At 42.6% G+C, this 21,757-nt stretch overlaps 1 protein-coding gene across 1 annotated transcript; it reads left to right on the top strand.

Moving 5' to 3' along the window:
• Window positions 1-1,312: 1,312 nt before the first annotated feature.
• Window positions 1,313-19,209, top strand: LOC118379310 (glutamate receptor ionotropic, NMDA 3B-like). The gene is made up of 3 exons (XM_052498902.1): window positions 1,313-2,294; window positions 2,516-2,716; window positions 19,153-19,209. Exons 1-3 carry the CDS (start codon window positions 1,971-1,973, stop codon window positions 19,207-19,209), a joined length of 582 nt encoding a protein of 193 aa, XP_052354862.1. The 5' UTR covers window positions 1,313-1,970.
• The last annotated feature ends 2,548 nt before the right edge of the window (window positions 19,210-21,757 follow it).

The following is a 21,757-nucleotide window of genomic DNA, read 5'->3' on the forward strand; positions in this document are numbered from 1 at the left end:
CTGCCAGGCACGACTCCAACACCATCATTAAGTTTGCTGATGACACAACAGTGGTAGGCCTGATCACCGACAACGATGAGACAGCCTATAGGGAGGAGGTCAGAGACCTGGCCGTGTGGTGCCAGGACAACAACCTCTCCCTCAGCGTGATCAAGACTAAGGAGATGATTGTGAACTACAGGAAAAGGTGGATCTAGCTCGCCCCCATTGTCATCGAGGGTTAGATGAGCAGGTTGAGAGTTTCAAGTTCCTTGGTGTCCACATCACCAACAAACTTACATGGTCCAAACACACCAAGACAGTCGTGAAGAGGGCACAACAAAGCCTATTCCCGCTCAGGAATCTAAAAAGATTTGGCATGGGTCCTGAGATCCTCAAAAGGTTCTACAGCTGCACCATCGAGAGCATCCTGACTGGTTGCATCACTGCCCGGTATAGCAACTGCAAGGCACTACAGAGGGTAGTGCGTATGGCCCAGTACATCACTGGGGCCAAGCTCCCTGCCATCCACATCCTCTATACCAGGTGGTGTCAGAGGAAGGCCCTAAAAATTGTCCAAGACTCCAACCACCCTAGTCATCGACTGTTCCCTCTGCTACCGCACGGCAAGCAGTACTGGAGCGCCAAGTCTAGGTCCAAGAGGCTTCTAAACAGCTTCTGCCCCCAAGCCATAAGACTCCTGAACACCTAATCAAATGACTACCTAGACTACTTGCATTCACTGTCAGGAATACCTGTTATTCCACGCATGTGACAAATAACATTTGATTTGATTTGAAACTGTGGCTGCTACAGGGGCTTTCAGCACCTTGGACAGCACCCACCAGATAGAACACAACTATGTGTCCATCCGTTATCATCTGGAAATTACTTTTTCTCTGCTCCCTTCCTCCCTGCCTCCATCCCTCCCTCCTTCCCTCTTTCCCTCCCTCTATCCCTTTCTCCATCCCTCCCTCCTTCCCTCTTTCCCTCCCTCTATCCCTTTCTCCATCCCTCCCTCCCTCCTTCCCTCTTTCCCTCCCTCTATCCCTTTCTCCATCCCTCCCTCCTCTCTTGCTCCCTCTTGTTTCTGTTATCCCTCCCTACTTGCCCAATGAAAAAAACCTGAATGAATTGGGGACAATCCTTATCTGTCAGTAGACTATTTTCCGAATGAAACATCAAAGACTTTGTGTGGATTTAGAATCTGAATTTGGAGGGTGAAAATGTGAAGGGGATTCAATTGAATGCTGAACTTAATGGTTCATTGGCTAAAATGCACTGAATGGGCTTGACTGCAAGCAGCAGGCTAAAACAGCAGGCTACTATCGACATCAAGATGAAACGTGGTGAACATCAAATACCGGAGTTGTCATTTCGAATGGGAAGATAACAGCGCTGATAGAAATCGAACGTGGTTGTTCTGCCACACTAACAGTCAAGCGCGTGCGCGCAGGCAGCTGGTCTTCAACCGGCGCCTGTCACAGACTGACAGAGCGAGGCGACTTCTCAGTTGCACGCGCTCCCCTCTCGTCCTCCGTCGATATCAAGCGTTCCTCTGCCTTGCTTATTATTTATTTATGAGTAGCCTAACTTAGAAAAAGAAACAGAGGCAGCAACCGTATTGCAATACCAATACAAATAACAAGTCCAAGGAAGGAGGGGATAACGGGGGAAAAGACGGGGAAAGAGAGAGAAAATGCAGTTTTTCTGACGTGTGGACGTTTCTCATGTCTTCCTTTATTATATAATATTTACAGCGTGTCTTTTCTTTCTTTGTTTCAACTTAAAGAGGGAAATCAACAACATAAGGTAGACTTCAGTATTAAAAACAAAACAACTCCAAGACAAGCCACGAGTGATGCTTTCTCGTCTTCTGTCGTCTTCTCTCCTCTTCTCTTCTTTTCTATTCTCTACTCTCCTCTTCTCTCCTCTCCTCTTCTTTTCTCTCCTCTCCTCTTCTCTCCTCTCTTTTCTCTCGACGCAACCCAATGGAATATTTGTATATACTTGGTCGATGGATGTGCAACTTCTTTATACCCAGGAGAATTCGCCCATCTCCTTTTTTCACCGGAAGATTTCTCCCGCTGTTGGTCTTCCTCCATGGCTTCGCCTTGCATCCGGACCCGTGCCTCTCCCACCCCCAGCCATGTCACATCCTGGCTCGGATCGGACACGCGGTTCGTCTCGGTGCTCTGCTTCCCACCGGACAACCAGCAAGGGTACAGAACGCTCTGAACAGAGCCTTGACCAGCCTGAAGCACCGGGCTGGAGAAGGCATCCCGCCTCTTCTGCCCTACAACCTCACCCTGGAGGTAACAGGTTAATTCATGTATTCATTAGTTCATTCATAAAAGAGGTAATATCTCTGCAATGGTCTCATCCATCCACAATTAATTAATTCAATTGGCAACTAGCCATTCAGTTAGTTAGATTGTATCTGAAATGGCACCCTATTCCCTACAGTTGTATGGGATAGGGTGCTTGTAGGGAATAGGGTGTAATGTCAGCCACTCTCTTCCTTCCCTGTCTGGAGGTGGTGTCTCGGTCCCCGTCTGGTGGCGACCCTGTCTCCCTGTCCAGGTGTGTGTGTCAGGAGCTGGTTGTGCGAGGGGTGACAGGTGTCCTGGCCTTCCCTCGTTCACCAGAAGAACTCATCCACATCGACTTCCTGTCCTCCTTCCTGGAAATACCTTTTATATCACTACTGGAGGACCTAGAACCACTCAGAGTTAAGGTAGGACCTAGAACCACTCAGAGTTAAGGTAGGACCTAAAACCACTCAGAGTTAAGGTAGGACCTAGAACCACTCAGAGTTAAGGTAGGATTTAGAACCACTCAGAGTTAAGGTAGGACCTAGAACCACTCAGAGTTAAGGTAGGACCTAGAACCACTCAGAGTTAAGGTAGGACCTAGAACCACTCAGAGCTAAGGTAGGACCTAAAACCACTCAGAGCTAATGTAGGACCTAGAACCACTCAGAGTTAAGGTATGACCTAGAACCACTCAGAGGTAAGACCTAGAACCCCTCAGAGCTAAGGTAAGACTTAGAACCGCTCAGAGCCAATGTAGGACCTAGACCCACTCAGAGTTAAGGTAGGATGAAGAACCACTCAGAGTTAAGTTAGGATATAGAACCACTCGGAGTTAAGGTAGGATATAGAACCTCTCAGAGTTAAGGTAGGATCTAGAACTGCTCAGAGTTAAGGTAGGATATAGAACCACTCAGAGTTAAGGTAGGATCTAGAACTGCTCAGAGTTAAGGTAGGATATAGAACCACTCAGAGTTAAGGTAGGATATATAACCACTCAGAGTTAAGGTAGGATCTAGAACCGCTCAGAGTTAAGGTAGGATCTAGAACCGCTCAGAGTTAAGGTAGGATCTAGAACCACTCAGAGTTAAGGTAGGATATAGAACCACTCAGAGTTAAGGTAGGATATAGAACCTCTCGGAGTTAAGTTAGGGTCTACAACCACTCAGAGTTAAGGTAGGGTCTACAACCACTCAGAGTTAAGGTAGGATATGGAACCACTCAGAGTTAAGGTAGGATATAGAACCACTCAGAGTTAAGGTAGGATATAGAACCACTCAGAGTTAAGGTAGGATATAGAACCACTCAGAGTTAAGGTAGGATATAGAACCACTCAGAGTTAAGGTAGGATATAGAACCACTCAAAGTTAAGGTAGGATCTAGAACCACTCAGAGTTAAGGTAAGATACAGAACCACTCAGAGTTAAGGTAGGATATAGAACCACTCAGAGTTAAGGTAGGATATAGAACCGCTCAGAGTTAAGGACCTAGAACCACTAAGAGTGATTCGTTTCATATCTTTACAGACAGAGTAATTTGTTTCATGTCTTTACAGGTGGAGTGATTAGTTTCATATCTTTACAGACTCAGTGATTCGTTTTATATCTTTACAGATGGAGTGATTCATTTCATAACTTTACAGACAGAATGATTTGTTTCATATCTTTACAGACGTAGTGATTAGTTCCATATCTCTACAGACAGAGTAATTAGTTCCGTATCTTTACAAATGGGGTGATTAGTGGCATATCTTTACAGACGGAGTGATTAGTGGCATACCTTTACAGACGGAGTGATGCTTTTCATATCTTTACAGACAGAGTGATTAGTGTCATACCTTTACAGACGGAGTGATGCTTTTCATATCTTTACAGACGGAGTGATGCTTTTCATATCTTTACAGACAGAGTGATTAGTGTCATATCTTTACAGACGGAGTGATTAGTGGCATACCTTTACAGACGGAGTGATGCTTTTCATATCTTTACAGACGGAGTGATTAGTGTCATACCTTTACAGACAGAGTGATTAGTGTCATACCTTTACAGACGGAGTGATTAGTGTCATATCTTTACAGACAGAGTGATTAGTGTCATATCTTTACAGACGGAGTGATTAGTGTCATACCTTTACAGACGGAGTGATTAGTGTCATACCTTTACAGACGGAGTGATTAGTGTCATATCTTTACAGACGGAGTGATTAGTGTCATACCTTTACAGACAGAGTGATTAGTGGCATACCTTTACAGACGGAGTGATGCTTTTCATATCTTTACAGACGGAGTGATTAGTGTCATACCTTTACAGACAGAGTGATTAGTGTCATACCTTTACAGACGGAGTGATTAGTGTCATACCTTTACAGACAGAGTGATTAGTGTCATACCTTTACAGACAGAGTGATTAGTGTCATACCTTTACAGATGGGGTGATTAGTGTCATACCTTTACAGACGGAGTGATTAGTGTCATACCTTTACAGACAGAGTGATTAGTGTCATACCTTTACAGACAGAGTGATTAGTGTCATACCTTTACAGACGGGGTGATTAGTGTCATACCTTTACAGACGGAGTGATTCGTGTCATACCTTTACAGACGGAGTGATTAGTGTCATACCTTTACAGACGGAGTGATTAGTGTCATACCTTTACAGACGGAGTGATTAGTGTCATACCTTTACAGACGGAGTGATTAGTGTCATACCTTTACAGACGGAGTGATTAGTGTCATACCTTTACAGACGGAGTGATTAGTGTCATACCTTTACAGACGGAGTGATTAGTGTCATACCTTTACAGACGGAGTGATTAGTGTCATACCTTTACAGACGGAGTGATTAGTGTCATACCTTTACAGACAGAGTGATTAGTGTCATACCTTTACAGACGGAGTGATTAGTGTCATACCTTTACAGACGGAGTGATTAGTGTCATACCTTTACAGACGGAGTGATTCGTGTCATACCTTTACAGACGGAGTGATTAGTGTCATACCTTTACAGACGGAGTGATTAGTGTCATACCTTTACAGACGGAGTGATTAGTGTCATATCTTTACAGACAGAGTGATTAGTGTCATACCTTTACAGACGGAGTGATTAGTGTCATACCTTTACAGACGGAGTGATTAGTGTCATACCTTTACAGACGGAGTGATTAGTGTCATATCTTTACAGACGGAGTGATTAGTGTCATACCTTTACAGACAGAGTGATTAGTGTCATACCTTTACAGACAGAGTGATTAGTGTCATACCTTTACAGACGGAGTGATTAGTGTCATACCTTTACAGACAGAGTGATTAGTGTCATACCTTTACAGACGGAGTGATTAGTGTCATACCTTTACAGACAGAGTGATTAGTGTCATACCTTTACAGACAGAGTGATTAGTGTCATACCTTTACAGACAGAGTGATTAGTGTCATACCTTTACAGACGGAGTGATTAGTGTCATATCTTTACAGACAGAGTGATTAGTGTCATACCTTTACAGATGGAGTGATTAGTGTCATACCTTTACAGACGGAGTGATTAGTGTCATACCTTTACAGACAGAGTGATTAGTGTCATACCTTTACAGACAGAGTGATTAGTGTCATACCTTTACAGACAGAGTGATTAGTGTCATACCTTTACAGACGGAGTGATGCTTTTCATATCTTTACAGACGGAGTGATTAGTGTCATACCTTTACAGACAGAGTGATTAGTGTCATACCTTTACAGACGGAGTGATGCTTTTCATATCTTTACAGACGGAGTGATTAGTGTCATACCTTTACAGACAGAGTGATTAGTGTCATACCTTTACAGACGGAGTGATTAGTGTCATACCTTTACAGACGGAGTGATTAGTGTCATACCTTTACAGACGGAGTGATGCTTTTCATATCTTTACAGACGGAGTGATTAGTGTCATACCTTTACAGACAGAGTGATTAGTGTCATACCTTTACAGACGGAGTGATTAGTGTCATACCTTTACAGACAGAGTGATTAGTGTCATACCTTTACAGACGGAGTGATTAGTGTCATACCTTTACAGACAGAGTGATTAGTGTCATACCTTTACAGACGGAGTGATTAGTGTCATACCTTTACAGACGGAGTGATTAGTGTCATACCTTTACAGACGGAGTGATTAGTGTCATACCTTTACAGACGGAGTGATTAGTGTCATACCTTTACAGACAGAGTGATTAGTGTCATACCTTTACAGACAGAGTGATTAGTGTCATACCTTTACAGATGGGGTGATTAGTGTCATACCTTTACAGACGGAGTGATTAGTGTCATACCTTTACAGACGGAGTGATTAGTGTCATACCTTTACAGACGGAGTGATTAGTGTCATACCTTTACAGACGGAGTGATTAGTGTCATACCTTTACAGACGGAGTGATTAGTGTCATACCTTTACAGATGGGGTGATTAGTGTCATATCTTTACAGACGGAGTGATTAGTGTCATACCTTTACAGACAGAGTGATTAGTGTCATACCTTTACAGACGGAGTGATTAGTTTCATATCTTTACAGACGGAGTGATTAGTGTCATACCTTTACAGACGGAGTGATTAGTTTCATACCTTTACAGACGGAGTGATTAGTGTCATACCTTTACAGACAGAGTGATTAGTGTCATACCTTTACAGACAGAGTGATTAGTGTCATACCTTTACAGACGGAGTGATTAGTGTCATACCTTTACAGACGGAGTGATTAGTGTCATACCTTTACAGACGGAGTGATGCTTTTCATATCTTTACAGACGGAGTGATTAGTGTCATACCTTTACAGACAGAGTGATTAGTGTCATACCTTTACAGACGGAGTGATTAGTGTCATACCTTTACAGACGGAGTGATGCTTTTCATATCTTTACAGACGGAGTGATTAGTGTCATACCTTTACAGACGGAGTGATGCTTTTCATATCTTTACAGACGGAGTGATTAGTGTCATACCTTTACAGACAGAGTGATTAGTGTCATACCTTTACAGACGGAGTGATGCTTTTCATATCTTTACAGACGGAGTGATTAGTGTCATACCTTTACAGACAGAGTGATTAGTGTCATACCTTTACAGACGGAGTGATTAGTGTCATACCTTTACAGACAGAGTGATTAGTGTCATACCTTTACAGACAGAGTGATTAGTGTCATACCTTTACAGACAGAGTGATTAGTGTCATATCTTTACAGACGGAGTGATTAGTGTCATACCTTTACAGACAGAGTGATTAGTGTCATACCTTTACAGACGGAGTGATTAGTGTCATATCTTTACAGACGGAGTGATTAGTGTCATACCTTTACAGACGGAGTGATTAGTGTCATACCTTTACAGACGGAGTGATTAGTGTCATACCTTTACAGACAGAGTGATTAGTGTCATACCTTTACAGATGGAGTGATTAGTGTCATACCTTTACAGACGGAGTGATTAGTGTCATATTACAGACGGAGTGATGCTTTTCATATCTTTACAGACGGAGTGATTAGTGTCATACCTTTACAGACAGAGTGATTAGTGTCATACCTTTACAGACGGAGTGATTAGTGTCATACCTTTACAGACGGAGTGATGCTTTTCATATCTTTACAGACGGAGTGATTAGTGTCATACCTTTACAGACAGAGTGATTAGTGTCATACCTTTACAGACAGTCATACCTTTACAGACGGAGTGATTAGTGTCGGAGTGATGCTTTTTATCTTTACAGACGGAGTGATTAGTGTCATACCTTTACAGACGGAGTGATTAGTGTCATACCTTTACAGACGGAGTGATTAGTGTCATACCTTTACAGACAGAGTGATTAGTGTCATACCTTTACAGACAGAGTGATTAGTGTCATACCTTTACAGACAGAGTGATTAGTGTCATACCTTTACAGACGGAGTGATTAGTGTCATACCTTTACAGACAGAGTGATTAGTGTCATACCTTTACAGATGGGGTGATTAGTGTCATACCTTTACAGACGGAGTGATTAGTGTCATACCTTTACAGACAGAGTGATTAGTGTCATACCTTTACAGACAGAGTGATTAGTGTCATACCTTTACAGATGGGGTGATTAGTGTCATACCTTTACAGACGGAGTGATTAGTGTCATACCTTTACAGACGGAGTGATTAGTGTCATACCTTTACAGACGGAGTGATTAGTGTCATACCTTTACAGACGGAGTGATTAGTGTCATACCTTTACAGACGGAGTGATTAGTGTCATACCTTTACAGACAGAGTGATTAGTGTCATACCTTTACAGACGGAGTGATTAGTGTCATACCTTTACAGACAGAGTGATTAGTGTCATACCTTTACAGACGGAGTGATTAGTGTCATATCTTTACAGATGGGGTGATTAGTGTCATACCTTTACAGACAGAGTGATTAGTGTCATACCTTTACAGACGGAGTGATTAGTGTCATACCTTTACAGACAGAGTGATTAGTGTCATACCTTTACAGACAGAGTGATTAGTGTCATACCTTTACAGACGGAGTGATTAGTGTCATACCTTTACAGACAGAGTGATTAGTGTCATACCTTTACAGACGGAGTGATGCTTTTCATATCTTTACAGACGGAGTGATTAGTGTCATACCTTTACAGACAGAGTGATTAGTGTCATACCTTTACAGACGGAGTGATTAGTGTCATATTACAGACGGAGTGATGCTTTTCATATCTTTACAGATGGGAGTGATTAGTGTCATACCTTTACAGACAGAGTGATTAGTGTCATACCTTTACAGACGGAGTGATTAGTGTCATACCTTTACAGACGGAGTGATTAGTGTCATACCTTTACAGACGGAGTGATGCTTTTCATATCTTTACAGATGGAGTGATTAGTGTCATACCTTTACAGACGGAGTGATTAGTGTCATACCTTTACAGACGGAGTGATTAGTGTCATACCTTTACAGACAGAGTGATTAGTGTCATACCTTTACAGACGGAGTGATTAGTGTCATACCTTTACAGACGGAGTGATTAGTGTCATATCTTTACAGACGGAGTGATTAGTGTCATACCTTTACAGACAGAGTGATTAGTGTCATACCTTTACAGACGGAGTGATTAGTGTCATATCTTTACAGACGGAGTGATTAGTGTCATACCTTTACAGACGGAGTGATTAGTGTCATACCTTTACAGACGGAGTGATTAGTGTCATACCTTTACAGACGGAGTGATTAGTGTCATACCTTTACAGACAGAGTGATTAGTGTCATACCTTTACAGACGGAGTGATTAGTGTCATACCTTTACAGACGGAGTGATTAGTGTCATACCTTTACAGACAGATGCTTTTCATATCTTTACAGACGGAGTGATTAGTGTCATACCTTTACAGACAGAGTGATTAGTGTCATACCTTTACAGACGGAGTGATTAGTGTCATACCTTTACAGACGGAGTGATGCTTTTCATATCTTTACAGACGGAGTGATTAGTGTCATACCTTTACAGACAGAGTGATTAGTGTCATACCTTTACAGACGGAGTGGTGTCATACCTTTACAGACGGAGTGATTAGTGTCATACCTTTACAGACGGAGTGATGCTTTTCATATCTTTACAGACGGAGTGATTAGTGTCATACCTTTACAGACAGAGTGATTAGTGTCATACCTTTACAGACAGAGTGATTAGTGTCATACCTTTACAGACGGAGTGATTAGTGTCATACCTTTACAGACAGAGTGATTAGTGTCATACCTTTACAGACGGAGTGATTAGTGTCATACCTTTACAGACGGAGTGATTAGTGTCATATCTTTACAGATGGGGTGATTAGTGTCATACCTTTACAGACGGAGTGATTCGTTTCATATCTTTACAGATGGGGTGATTAGTGTCATACCTTTACAGATGGGGTGATTAGTGTCATACCTTTACAGACGGAGTGATTAGTGTCATACCTTTACAGACGGAGTGATTAGTGTCATACCTTTACAGATGGGGTGATTAGTGTCATACCTTTACAGATGGGGTGATTAGTGTCATACCTTTACAGACGGAGTGATTAGTGTCATACCTTTACAGACGGAGTGATTAGTGTCATACCTTTACAGATGGAGTGATTAGTGTCATACCTTTACAGACAGAGTGATTAGTGTCATACCTTTACAGACGGAGTGATTAGTGTCATATCTTTACAGACAGAGTGATTAGTGTCATACCTTTACAGATGGGGTGATTAGTGTCATACCTTTACAGACGGAGTGATTAGTGTCATACCTTTACAGACGGAGTGATTCGTTTCATATCTTTACAGATGGAGTGATTAGTGTCATATCTTTACAGACAGAGTGATTAGTGCCATATCTTTACAGATGGAGTGATTAGTGCCATATCTTTACAGATGGAGTGATTAGTGTCATATCTTTACAGATGGAGTGATTAGTGTCATATCTTTACAGATGGAGTGATTAGTGCCATATCTTTACAGATGGAGTGATTAGTGCCATATCTTTACAGATGGAGTGATTAGTGCCATATCTTTACAGATGGAGTGATTAGTGTCATATCTTTACAGATGGAGTGATTAGTGCCATATCTTTACAGATGGAGTGATTAGTGCCATATCTTTACAGATGGAGTGATTAGTGTCATATCTTTACAGATGGGGTGATTAGTGTCATACCTTTACAGACGGAGTGATTAGTGTCATACCTTTACAGACGGAGCGGTTGTGTGTGTGTTAGTATTCCTAGTGGCAGCCTAAGCTGTGTGCCAGTCAGTCACTCTCGTCTCGTATCCTCCTCTCTACGGCTGAGCAGCCAACTGCAACACACACACACACACACACACACACACACACACACACACACACACACACACACACACACACACACACACACACACACACACACACACACACACACACACACACACACACACACACACACACACACACACACACACACACACACACACACACACACACACACACACACACACAGGCTCAGGACTCAAGAGAAAGACTGTGGTGGGAAGAAAGAGAGAGAGCCAGTCAGAGAGATAGAGAGAAGGGGGAGTGTGAGGAAGGGAGAGGAGGGAGGACTAGACTGAATAGAGTGTAGTCTGTCATACTATGGGAAATGTGAACCATTCTGAACTGAACTCTAGTTCTGGCCACAGAAGATGGAGGAGATGAGGAAGAGAGGGAGGAGATGGGGAGGAGGGGAAGAGAGGGAGGAGATGAGGAGGAGGGGAAGAGAAAGGGAGGAGATGAGGAGGAGGGGACGAGGGAGGGAGGAGAAGAGGAGAAGGGGAACAGAGAGGGAGGATATGAGGAGGAGGGGAAGTGAGAGGGAGGAGATGAGGAGGGGAAGAGAGAGGGAGGAGATGAGGAGGAGGGGAAGAGAGAGGAAGGAGAAGTGGAGAAGGGGAACAGAGAGGGAGGCACTTAGCAGTAGCAAGCTAACGGATACATGGGGAGGGGTGGTTCTATTAAGTCTGTCTGTCTGTCTGTCTGTCTGTCTGTCTGTATATTTGTCTGTATTTGTGTGTGTGCGTGTGAATGTACAGACCTACACACCCAGAAGTATGTGACTTGGCAGATGAGAGTGATAATTCCTCCTAATGTACTTTAGATAATTATAATGATAGAATGACCTGCACAAATAAATCACACTGATGGAGGAGAGGATGTAGGGAGGAGTGGAGAGGATGGAAAGAGAGGGAAGATGAGGGGAAAAGATGGAGGAGGGAAGTAAAATGAAGAGAAAAACTGGAGAGGATGAAGGAGGGGAGAGGAGAGTATAGAGGAGGGAGGTGAGAGGTGAGAGGAGGAAAGTGGAGAGGATGGAGGAGAGGAGAAGAGGAAAGTGGAGAGGAGAGAAGAGGAGAGAAGAGGAAAGTGGAGAGGAGAGGAGAGGAAAGTGGAGAGGATGGAGGAGAGGAGAGGAGAGAGAGAGAGAGAGAGAGAGAGAGAGAGAGAGAGAGAGAGAGAGAGAGAGAGAGAGAGAGAGAGAGAGAGAGAAGAGGAAAGTGGAGAGGAGGGGAGGGGGGAGAGGAGAGGATGGAGGAGGGGAGAGGAGAGAATGGAGAGGATGCAGGAGAGGAGAGGAGAGGAGAGAGGAGAGGAGAGGAGAGAGAGAGAGAGAGAGAGAGAGAGAGAGAGAGAGAGAAGAGGAAAGTGGAGAGGATGGAGGAGAGGAGAGGAGAGGAGAGGAGAGAGAGAGAGAGAGAGAGAGAGAGAGAGAGAGAGAGAGAGAGAGAGAGAGAGAGAGAGAAGAGGAAAGTGGAGAGGAGGGGAGGAGAGAGGAGAGGATGGAGGAGGGAGAGGAGAGGATGGAGAGGATGGAGGAGAGGAGAGGAGAGGAGAGGAGAGGAGAGGAGAGGAGAGTGGAGTGGAGTGGAGAGGAGAGAATAGGAAAGTGAGGGGGGGAGAAGAGGAAAGTGGAGAGAATGGAGGAGAGGAGAGGAGGGGAGAGGAGAGGATGGAGTATGGAGGAGGGAAGAGGAGAGGATGGAGGAGAGGAGAGGAGAGGAGAGGAGAGGAGAGGAGAGGAGAGGAGAGAGAGGAGAGGAGAGGAGAGGAGAGGAGAGAGAGAGAGAGAGAGAGAGAGAGAGAGAGAGAGAGAGAGAGAGAGAGAGAGAGAGAGAGAGAGAAGAGGAAAGTGGAGAGGAGAGAGGAGAGAGGAGAGGATGGAGGAGGGGAGAGGAGAGGATGGAGAGGATGGAGGAGAGGAGAGGAGAGGAGAGGAGAGGAGAGGAGAGGAGAGGAGAGGAGAGGAGGAAAGTGGAGAGGATGGAGGAGAGGAGAGGATGGAGGAGGGGAGAGGAGAGGAGAAGAGGAAAGTGGAGAGGATGGAGTAGAGGGAATTGGAGAGGACTGGGAGAGCAGAGGAGAGGAGAAGAGAAAAGAGGATGAGGATGGAGGAGAGGGGGGGAGAGGAGAGGAGAGGAGAAGAGGAAAGTGGAGAGGATGGAGGAGGGGAGAGGAGAGGATGGAGAATGGAGGAAAGAAGAGGAGAGGATGGAGGAGAGGTGAGGAGAGGAGAGGAGAGGAGAGGAGAGGAGAGGAGAGAGAGAGAGAGAGAGAGAGAGAGAGAGAGAGAGAGAGAGAGAGAGAGAGAGAGAGAGAGAGAGAGAGAGAAGAGGAAAGTGGAGAGGAGGGGAGGGGAGAGGAGAGGATGGAGGAGGGGAGAGGAGAGGATGGAGAGGATGGAGGAGAGGAGAGGAGAGGAGGAGAGGAGAGAGAGGAGAGGGATGGAGAGGAGAGGAGAGGAGAGGAGAGGAGAGGAGAGGATGGAGGAGGGGAGAGGAGAGGAGGAAAGTGGAGAGGATGGATGAGAGGAGAGGATGGAGGAGGGGAGAGGAGAGGAGAAGAGGAAAGTGGAGAGGATGGAGGAGAGGGAAGTGGAGAGGATGGGGAGAGCAGATGAGAGGAGAAGAGAAAAGAGGATGAGGATGGAGGAGAGGAGGGGAGAGGAGAGGAGAAGAGGAAAGTGGAGAGGATGGAGGAGGGGAGAGGAGAGTATGGAGGAGAGGAGGAGAGAGGAGAGGATGGAGAGAAGGAGATAAAAAGTGCTTCTTTCATCATCAGTATCATTCCAGGTGCTTTGGCTCATCTATAAACAGCCATGGCTGTCCCCAAAAAAGTGCACTATAGGGAATAGGGTGCTATTTGGGACGCATCCTGTAACCTTAGAGGATGATAGAGGCCTCTAGAAGCTACCAGGCGGTATTACATTGGGTAGCGCAATTGAGAACTTCACCATTTTAATGTAGTGGGTGGGACTTCCAACTTTATTGGCTGATCCCTCCTGGTGACCCAGTTGGAGTCATGTCCAACCGAGACATCTTCTCAGCCAATCGTGAAGAAGAAAATGTACTATCTTCAACGTAGAATGGAGATGGCGCTGCCTAAATGCATATATTATTATTATTATTATTATGTCACAGATGCTATAATGGCACAGATACAAAGATGAGTCGTCTATCTATCTCTATGTCTGTAACTAAGGTTTGGAGTTGTTCTTGGGCAGGTCACATGTTGTTGTTAGGATTAGATGTCACTGTTTGTTGAGAACTAACTCTCCTCCATTGTGATCTGTCCATCCAGCACTCTTTCATTTCCTCTCATTCTTCCCTCCATCACTGTAGAAATAGAAGACTAGAACATTAAAAAGCTAATTTAGTCTCTCTGAATGTAATCACATTTAATCCTCAAACCCTGATTATGAATGAATGGAGGCACTGTTGACTAGTGCTGGTCTTTTAAAGACAAACACACACACACACACACACACAAACCTAAAAATACACTCAAACCTCAAATACACTAGACGTTTGAAATCACCCTCCTGCAACAGGGTGATCATATTTAGATCCTACTGTACATCTGTATGCATGCACACCCACTCCACACACACACACAACCTCACACACACCCTCACACACAACCTCACACACTCACACACACCCTCACACACAACCTCACACACTCACACACAACCTCACACACTCACACACAACCTCACACACCCACACACAACCTCACACACAACCTCACACACTCACACAACCTCACACACTCACACACAACCTCACACACTCACACACAACCTCACACCCACACACAGCCTCACACACTCACACACAACCTCTCACACACACACACACACACACACACACACACACACACACACACACACACACACACACACACACACACACACACAACCTCACACACAACCTCGCACACTCACACACACCCTCACACACAACCTCACACACTCACACGCAACCTCACACACTCACACACAACCTCTCACACACACACACACACACACACACACACACACACACACACACACACACACACACACACACACACACACACACACACACACACACACACTATGTCTATGACATTGTTTATTTAGACAGCACTATGACATTGTTTATTTAGACAGCACTATGACATTGTCTATTTAGACAGCACTATGACATTGTTTATTTAGACAGCACTGTGACATTGTTTATTAAGACAGCACTATGACATTGTTTATTAAGATAGCACTATGACATTGTTTATTAAGACAGCACTATGACATTGTTTATTAAGACAGCACTATGACATTGTTTATTAAGATAGCAATATGACATTGTTTATTTAGACAGCACTATGACATTGTTTATTAAGACAGCACTATGACATTGTTTATTTAGACATTGTTTATTAAGACAGCACTATGACATTGTTTATTAAGACAGCACTATGACATTGTTTATTAAGACAGCACTATGACATTGTTTATTTATGACATTGTTTATTAAGATAGCACTATGACATTGTTTATTTAGACAGCACTATGACATTGTTTATTAAGACAGCACTTATTTAAGACAGCACTATGACATTGTTTATTTAGATAGCACTATGACATTGTTTATTAAGACAGCACTATGACATTGTTTATTAAGACAGCACTATGACATTGTTTATTAAGATAGCACTATGACATTGTTTATTTAGACAGCACTATGACATTGTTTATTAAGACAGCACTATGACATTGTTTATTATGACATTGTTTATTAAGATAGCACTATGACATTGTTTATTTAGACAGCACTATGACATTGTTTATTTAGACAGCACTATGACATTGTTTATTAAGACAGCACTATGACATTGTTTATTAAGATAGCACTATGACATTGTTTATTAAGACAGCACTATGACATTGTTTATTAAGACAGCACTATGACATTGTTTATTAAGATAGCACTATGACATTGTTTATTTAGACAGCACTATGACATTGTTTATTAAGACAGCACTATGACATTGTTTATTTAGACAGCACTATGACATTGTTTATTAAGACAGCACTATGACATTGTTTATTAAGACAGCACTATGACATTGTTTATTTAGACAGCACTATGACATTGTTTATTAAGATAGCACTATGACATTGTTTATTTAGACAGCACTATGACATTGTTTATTAAGACAGCACTATGACATTGTTTATTAAGACAGCACTATGACATTGTTTATTAAGACAGCACTATGACATTGTTTATTAAGATAGCACTATGACATTGTTTATTTAGACAGCACTATGACATTGTTTATTAAGACAGCACTATGACATTGTTTATTAAGACAGCACTATGACATTGTTTATTTAGACAGCACTATGACATTGTTTATTTAGACAGCACTATGACATTGTTTATTTAGACAGCACTATGACATTGTTTATTAAGACAGCACTATGACATTGTTTATTTAGACAGCACTATGACATTGTTTATTAAGACAGCACTATGACATTGTTTATTAAGATAGCACTATGACATTGTTTATTAAGACAGCACTATGACATTGTTTATTAAGACAGCACTATGACATTGTTTATTAAGACAGCACTATGACATTGTTTATTTAGACAGCACTATGACATTGTTTATTAAGACAGCACTATGACATTGTTTATTAAGACAGCACTATGACATTGTTTATTTAGACAGCACTATGACATTGTTTATTTAGACAGCACTATGACATTGTTTATTTAGACAGCACTATCTAAATATACTACCGGGACATCTACGACAACATCCGGTGAAATTGCAGAGTGCGAAATTCAAAATACAAAAAATCGTAACATTGAACATTCATGAAAATACAAGTATCTTACATAATTTAAAAGCTTAACTTCTTGTTAATCCAACCGCGTTGTCAGATTTTTAAAAGTCTTTACGGCGAAAGCATACCCTGCGATTATCTGAGGACAGTGTACCACAACAAAATGCTTTTTCAACCAACACAGGTGTCACAAAATCACAAATAGCGATTAAATAAATAATTTACCTTTGAAGATCTTGCTCTGTTTGTAATCCCAAGGGCCCCATCTACACAATGAATGGTCATTCTGTTCGATAAAGTCCTTCTTTATATCCAAAACTGTCCGTTTTGTTGGCGCCAGTGATCTCAGTAATCCACTCGTTCAACATGCACACAAACAAATCCAAAACGTTAGCGGTAAAGTTCATCCAAACAAGTCAAACGATGTTTCTAATTAATCCTCAGGTCCTCTAATATCTAAATAAACAATCATATTTGAGACGGAGAATAGTATGTTCAATATGAAAGATTGCACCTCATCACGCGCCAACAAGACTACTTTTCTAATGAGAGACTAAAAACTACAACTACTTGTTAATTTTTAGAGAAACAAGCCTGAAACCCTGTCTAAAGACTGTTGACATCTAGTGGAAGCCATAGGAACTGCAATCTGGGTCCTATCTATTTGTATAACCCATGGGCTAGTATTGAAATGGACTGTGACCTCAAAAAAACATTTCTGAATGGACTTTCCTCAGCTTTTCGCCTGCCATATAATTTCTGTTATACTCACAGACATTTTTTTAATTCAGAAACTATAGTGTTTTCTATCCAACGCTACCAATTAAATGCATATCCTATCTTCTGGGCCTGAGTAACAGGCAGTTTACTCTGGGCACGTCAGTCATCCGAAATTCCGAACAAGGTTTATAATGTCATAGGCCTATCTAAATTAACAATGTCATAGTGCTGTCTAAATGCTAACTAAATAAACAATGTCAAATTGCTCCCTATTCTTTATAATTATTTGTCATTTGAGACCTGGGTATGTTTTTTTAGTGTTTCACTTATCAAAGTGATTTAAATGTTTCTGCTTCAAAGATACTCAAATTTCGAGCAATGAATTATGAAAGTGGATTTTTTTAAGCGGAGGGCCCTGCCCCCTGAAAGGTCTGTACACGGCTCTGTATATGGGGTATTTATGAGTGGATAGTGTCTATGTCCACGAGATAAAAACTTGTTTAATTGTGTCTAATTGTGTGTTTATGCTGACTGAGGCTGAGAAACATCCCATTCATATTCACATCTGATCTGGTGTTTATAGGAGAGAGGGGAGACAGATGGAGAGCAAGTGAGCGAGTTGGAGGAGGGAGGGTAGAGGGGGAGGACAGAAGGAAGTTCTGTGAGTCATGGTGTTCCAGATGTTCTCTCAGATTGTCCTTCACAACCAGCCAACTGCTTAACTCTGGAGATCCACAGGGGCGTTACTATATGCATGCACACACACACTGTCTGTCTATGATGTATTGGTACTGTAATGTTTTATGCAAAACATATTCTCTATGACATCAGAGAATCTATTTAGGCATTGTATTGTTGTTACTTTAAATCTCTCAGAGTATTTCTGCATTATATCTGTCAGAGTATTGTTACTTTACATCTCTCAGAGTATTGCTACTTTACACCTCTCGGAGTATTGACGCTTTACATCTCTCAGAGTATTGTTGCTTTACATCTGCCAGAGTATTGATGCTTTACATCTGCCAGAGTATTGATGCTTTACATCTGCCAGAGTATTGATACTTTACATCTCTGAGTATTGTTGCTATATGTCTATCAGAGTAATGTTGATCTACATCTATTCGACGATTTTTGCTTTACATCTCTCAGAGTTGTCACAGGCCTGCTTAAAGCCTGTAGCAAAAATGAGGGGACACGAACAGGTATAGGCCAATCAAAAATGTTCTTTATTATAAACCAAACTATAAACCAAACTATTAACATTAAACAAAGAAACGGGAATGAGGTGTGAAAGTATCATAATGTAAGGTGTATGTAAAGTGCAGGGATGCGTGAATCTGTGTGTGTGAATGACTGAGTGAAAACTATGCAAAGGAACAAAGGAACAAACAAAACAGGATCACACCTGGAGGAGCAGAGAGAGAGAGAGTGATTAGTGAAGCCGTTTAAATACCCTGAGCCCAGGTGACTCCAATCACTAACGACCCTCCCCTGCCTGCAGGAGGAACCGCCCCTGCACTGCAGAGTAGGGGCCGTGACACCCCCCTCCTTAAAATGAGGATCCCACCCTCAACCCAAATTTCGGCCAAACATATTCAAAACAATAAAATTCCCCAAAAAGAAAAAAAAGGATACCAGTCCCGGCTCCTAGTAGTGGCCCCGTGTCCCCCAACTGACTGTCCACTCCTCAAACTCGGCAGCCCTGGTACCTGGGGAGCAATTTAAGAGGAAAGAGGAGCAGACAGCCCATAGGGGTCAGCAGAGAGAAGATAAACTAGGTTAAAGGAGCATGGGACAGAGCATCAGCAATGATATTATCCTTACCCCTAATGTGTCTAATATCAAGGTTGAATGGTTGCAAGAACAAAGCCCAACGCATCAGGCGCTGGTTGGGATTTAGCAGGGACCATAGGTGGGTTGTGGTCAGTGAACACAGTTAAAGGGGTCAAACCAGAACCAACATAGACCTCGAAGTGCTGTAAAGCCCAAATGAGACCTAAAGCCTCCTTTTCAATTACAGAATAGTTTTACTGATACTTATTACATTTCCAGGAGAAGAAACTGACTGGACACTCAACATTGCTATCATTCTCCTGGAGAAGCACAGCCCCAGCGCCGATTTGACTGGCGTCTACCTGCCATTTGAAATGTTTCCCAAAAGAGCCTTAACTGCATCAAATGCCTCTTGTCACTGGGTGGACCAGATAAATTCAGCCTTGGCCTTCAACGGATTGGTCAGGGGGGACACTACTACTGAAAATTTTACAGGAAGCACGGTAGTACCCCGCCATTCCCAGGAAGCGCATCAGTTATTTCTTTGTGGAGGGCTGTGGGAACTGCTTCACAGCCTGGACCATGGCTTCCACGAGACAGACAAAACCCTGACCAACAACCTTGCCGAGGTATGTGACTGTAGCTTTGGCAAACTCCCATTTTGCCAAATTGATAGTCAACCAGGCCCACACCAGTCTTTCGAACGGGGCTTGCACTCTCCAAACATGTCCTCCCAGGAGTCTGAGTAGACGACCACACCGTCCAAATACACGGCACACCCTTCCAGACCTGAGACCACCGGATTCATTCGCCTCTGGAAGGTGGCTGGAGCATTCCACAAGCCGAAAGGCATCACTGTATAAGAGAACAAACCTGACAGAGTTATAAAGGCAGCAATCTCACAAGCTCTTTTGGTAAGGGGTACTTGCCAAGATCCCTTTAAAAGATCAAATTTGCTAACATACTTTGCTGACCCAACTTGATCAATACAGTCCTCCATCCTAGGAAGAGGTTAAAGGTATGCTTTAGTAACATTGTTAGATTTTCTATAATCAGTGCGGTCTGAAAGTGGAATCAGACTTTTGACCAAAAGACAGGGTGAAGCCCAATTTGAACAATATGGCTCCGCAATACCATTGTCCAACATATACTGCACCTCTGTTTCCAATTGCAGTCTCTTCTCCTCAGATACACGATAAAATCTCTGTTTGATAGGCTTAGCATCTCCGATGTCTATATCATGCTCAATTAAGTGGGTTTGCGATAGTGTCAGAAAACAAAACAGGGTAGTTTCTAATAAGAGCTACCAATTCATCACGTTTCTCAGAGTCTAAAAGATCTACCAAAACCCCAAGGTTTTGCAAAGTCTGGGAGTTTTTCAACCGACCTTGTAAGACCTCATCCGAAACCCTAACTTCCTCCTGTTCTCCCCCCTCCACCAAATTAAAGCCACAAGATGCAGTGACTGGAGCAGCAGTCAACGCTGACCTCACCGCTGGAGGGCCTTCAACATTGCTTAGATCACGGGAGTGATAACATTTTAATAGGTTCACATGGTATAATTTAGAAGACTTCCTATAACTAGGGGTTTCAATAAGATAGTTCAAATCTGACACTTTACGCAACACAGTGAAAGGACCACGGTATTTTGCCTGAAAAGGTGAACTTACAAGAGGCAGAAGAGCAAGTACACGATCACCGGGACTAAACTCAAGCAGCTCAGCCTGTCCGTCATATTTCAGTTTCATTTTCCATTGTGAAGATTTTAGTTTCTTTCGCCAGTTCACCAGCCCTACTAATCAAATCAAATGTATTTGTCACATACACATGGTGAGCAGATGTTAATGTGAGTGTCGCGAAATGCTTGTGCTTCTAGTTCCGACAATGCAGTGATAACCAACGAGTAATCTAACCTAACAATTCCACAACTACTACCTTATACAGACAAGTGTAAAGGGATAAAGAATATGTACATAAAGATATATGAATGAGTGATGGTACAGAACGGCATAGGCAAGATGCAGATGGTATCGAGTACAGTATATACACATGAGATGAGTAATGTAGGGTATGTAAACAAAGTGGCATAGTTTAAAGTGGCTAGTGATACATGTATTACATAAAGATGCAGTAGATGATAGAGTACAGTATATACATATACATATAAGATGAATAATGTAGGGTAAGTAAACATTATATTAAGTAGCATTGTTTAAAGTGGCTCGTGATATATTTTCATCAATTTCCATCAATTCCCATTATTAAAGTGGCTGGAGTTGAGTCAGTGTGTTGGCAGCAGCCACTCAATGTTAGTGGTGGCTGTTTAAACAGTC

The sequence above is a fragment of the Oncorhynchus keta genome, chromosome 37 (genome assembly GCF_023373465.1).
Source record: "Oncorhynchus keta strain PuntledgeMale-10-30-2019 chromosome 37, Oket_V2, whole genome shotgun sequence".
Classification (NCBI taxonomy): Eukaryota; Metazoa; Chordata; class Actinopteri; order Salmoniformes; family Salmonidae; genus Oncorhynchus; species Oncorhynchus keta.

What these genes read in the sequence shown, in the direction of transcription:
- LOC118379310 (XM_052498902.1), top strand. Translation starts at nt 1,971, where the DNA reads ATGGAATATTTGTATATACTTGGTCGATGGATGTGCAACTTCTTTATA. An exon ending in CCTACAACCTCACCCTGGAG is followed by an intron (nt 2,295 to 2,515) that starts GTAACAGGTTAA and finishes CCCTGTCTGGAG; the next exon opens with GTGGTGTCTCGGTCCCCGTC. An exon ending in TAGAACCACTCAGAGTTAAG is followed by an intron (nt 2,717 to 19,152) that starts GTAGGACCTAGA and finishes CCCTGCCTGCAG; the next exon opens with GAGGAACCGCCCCTGCACTG.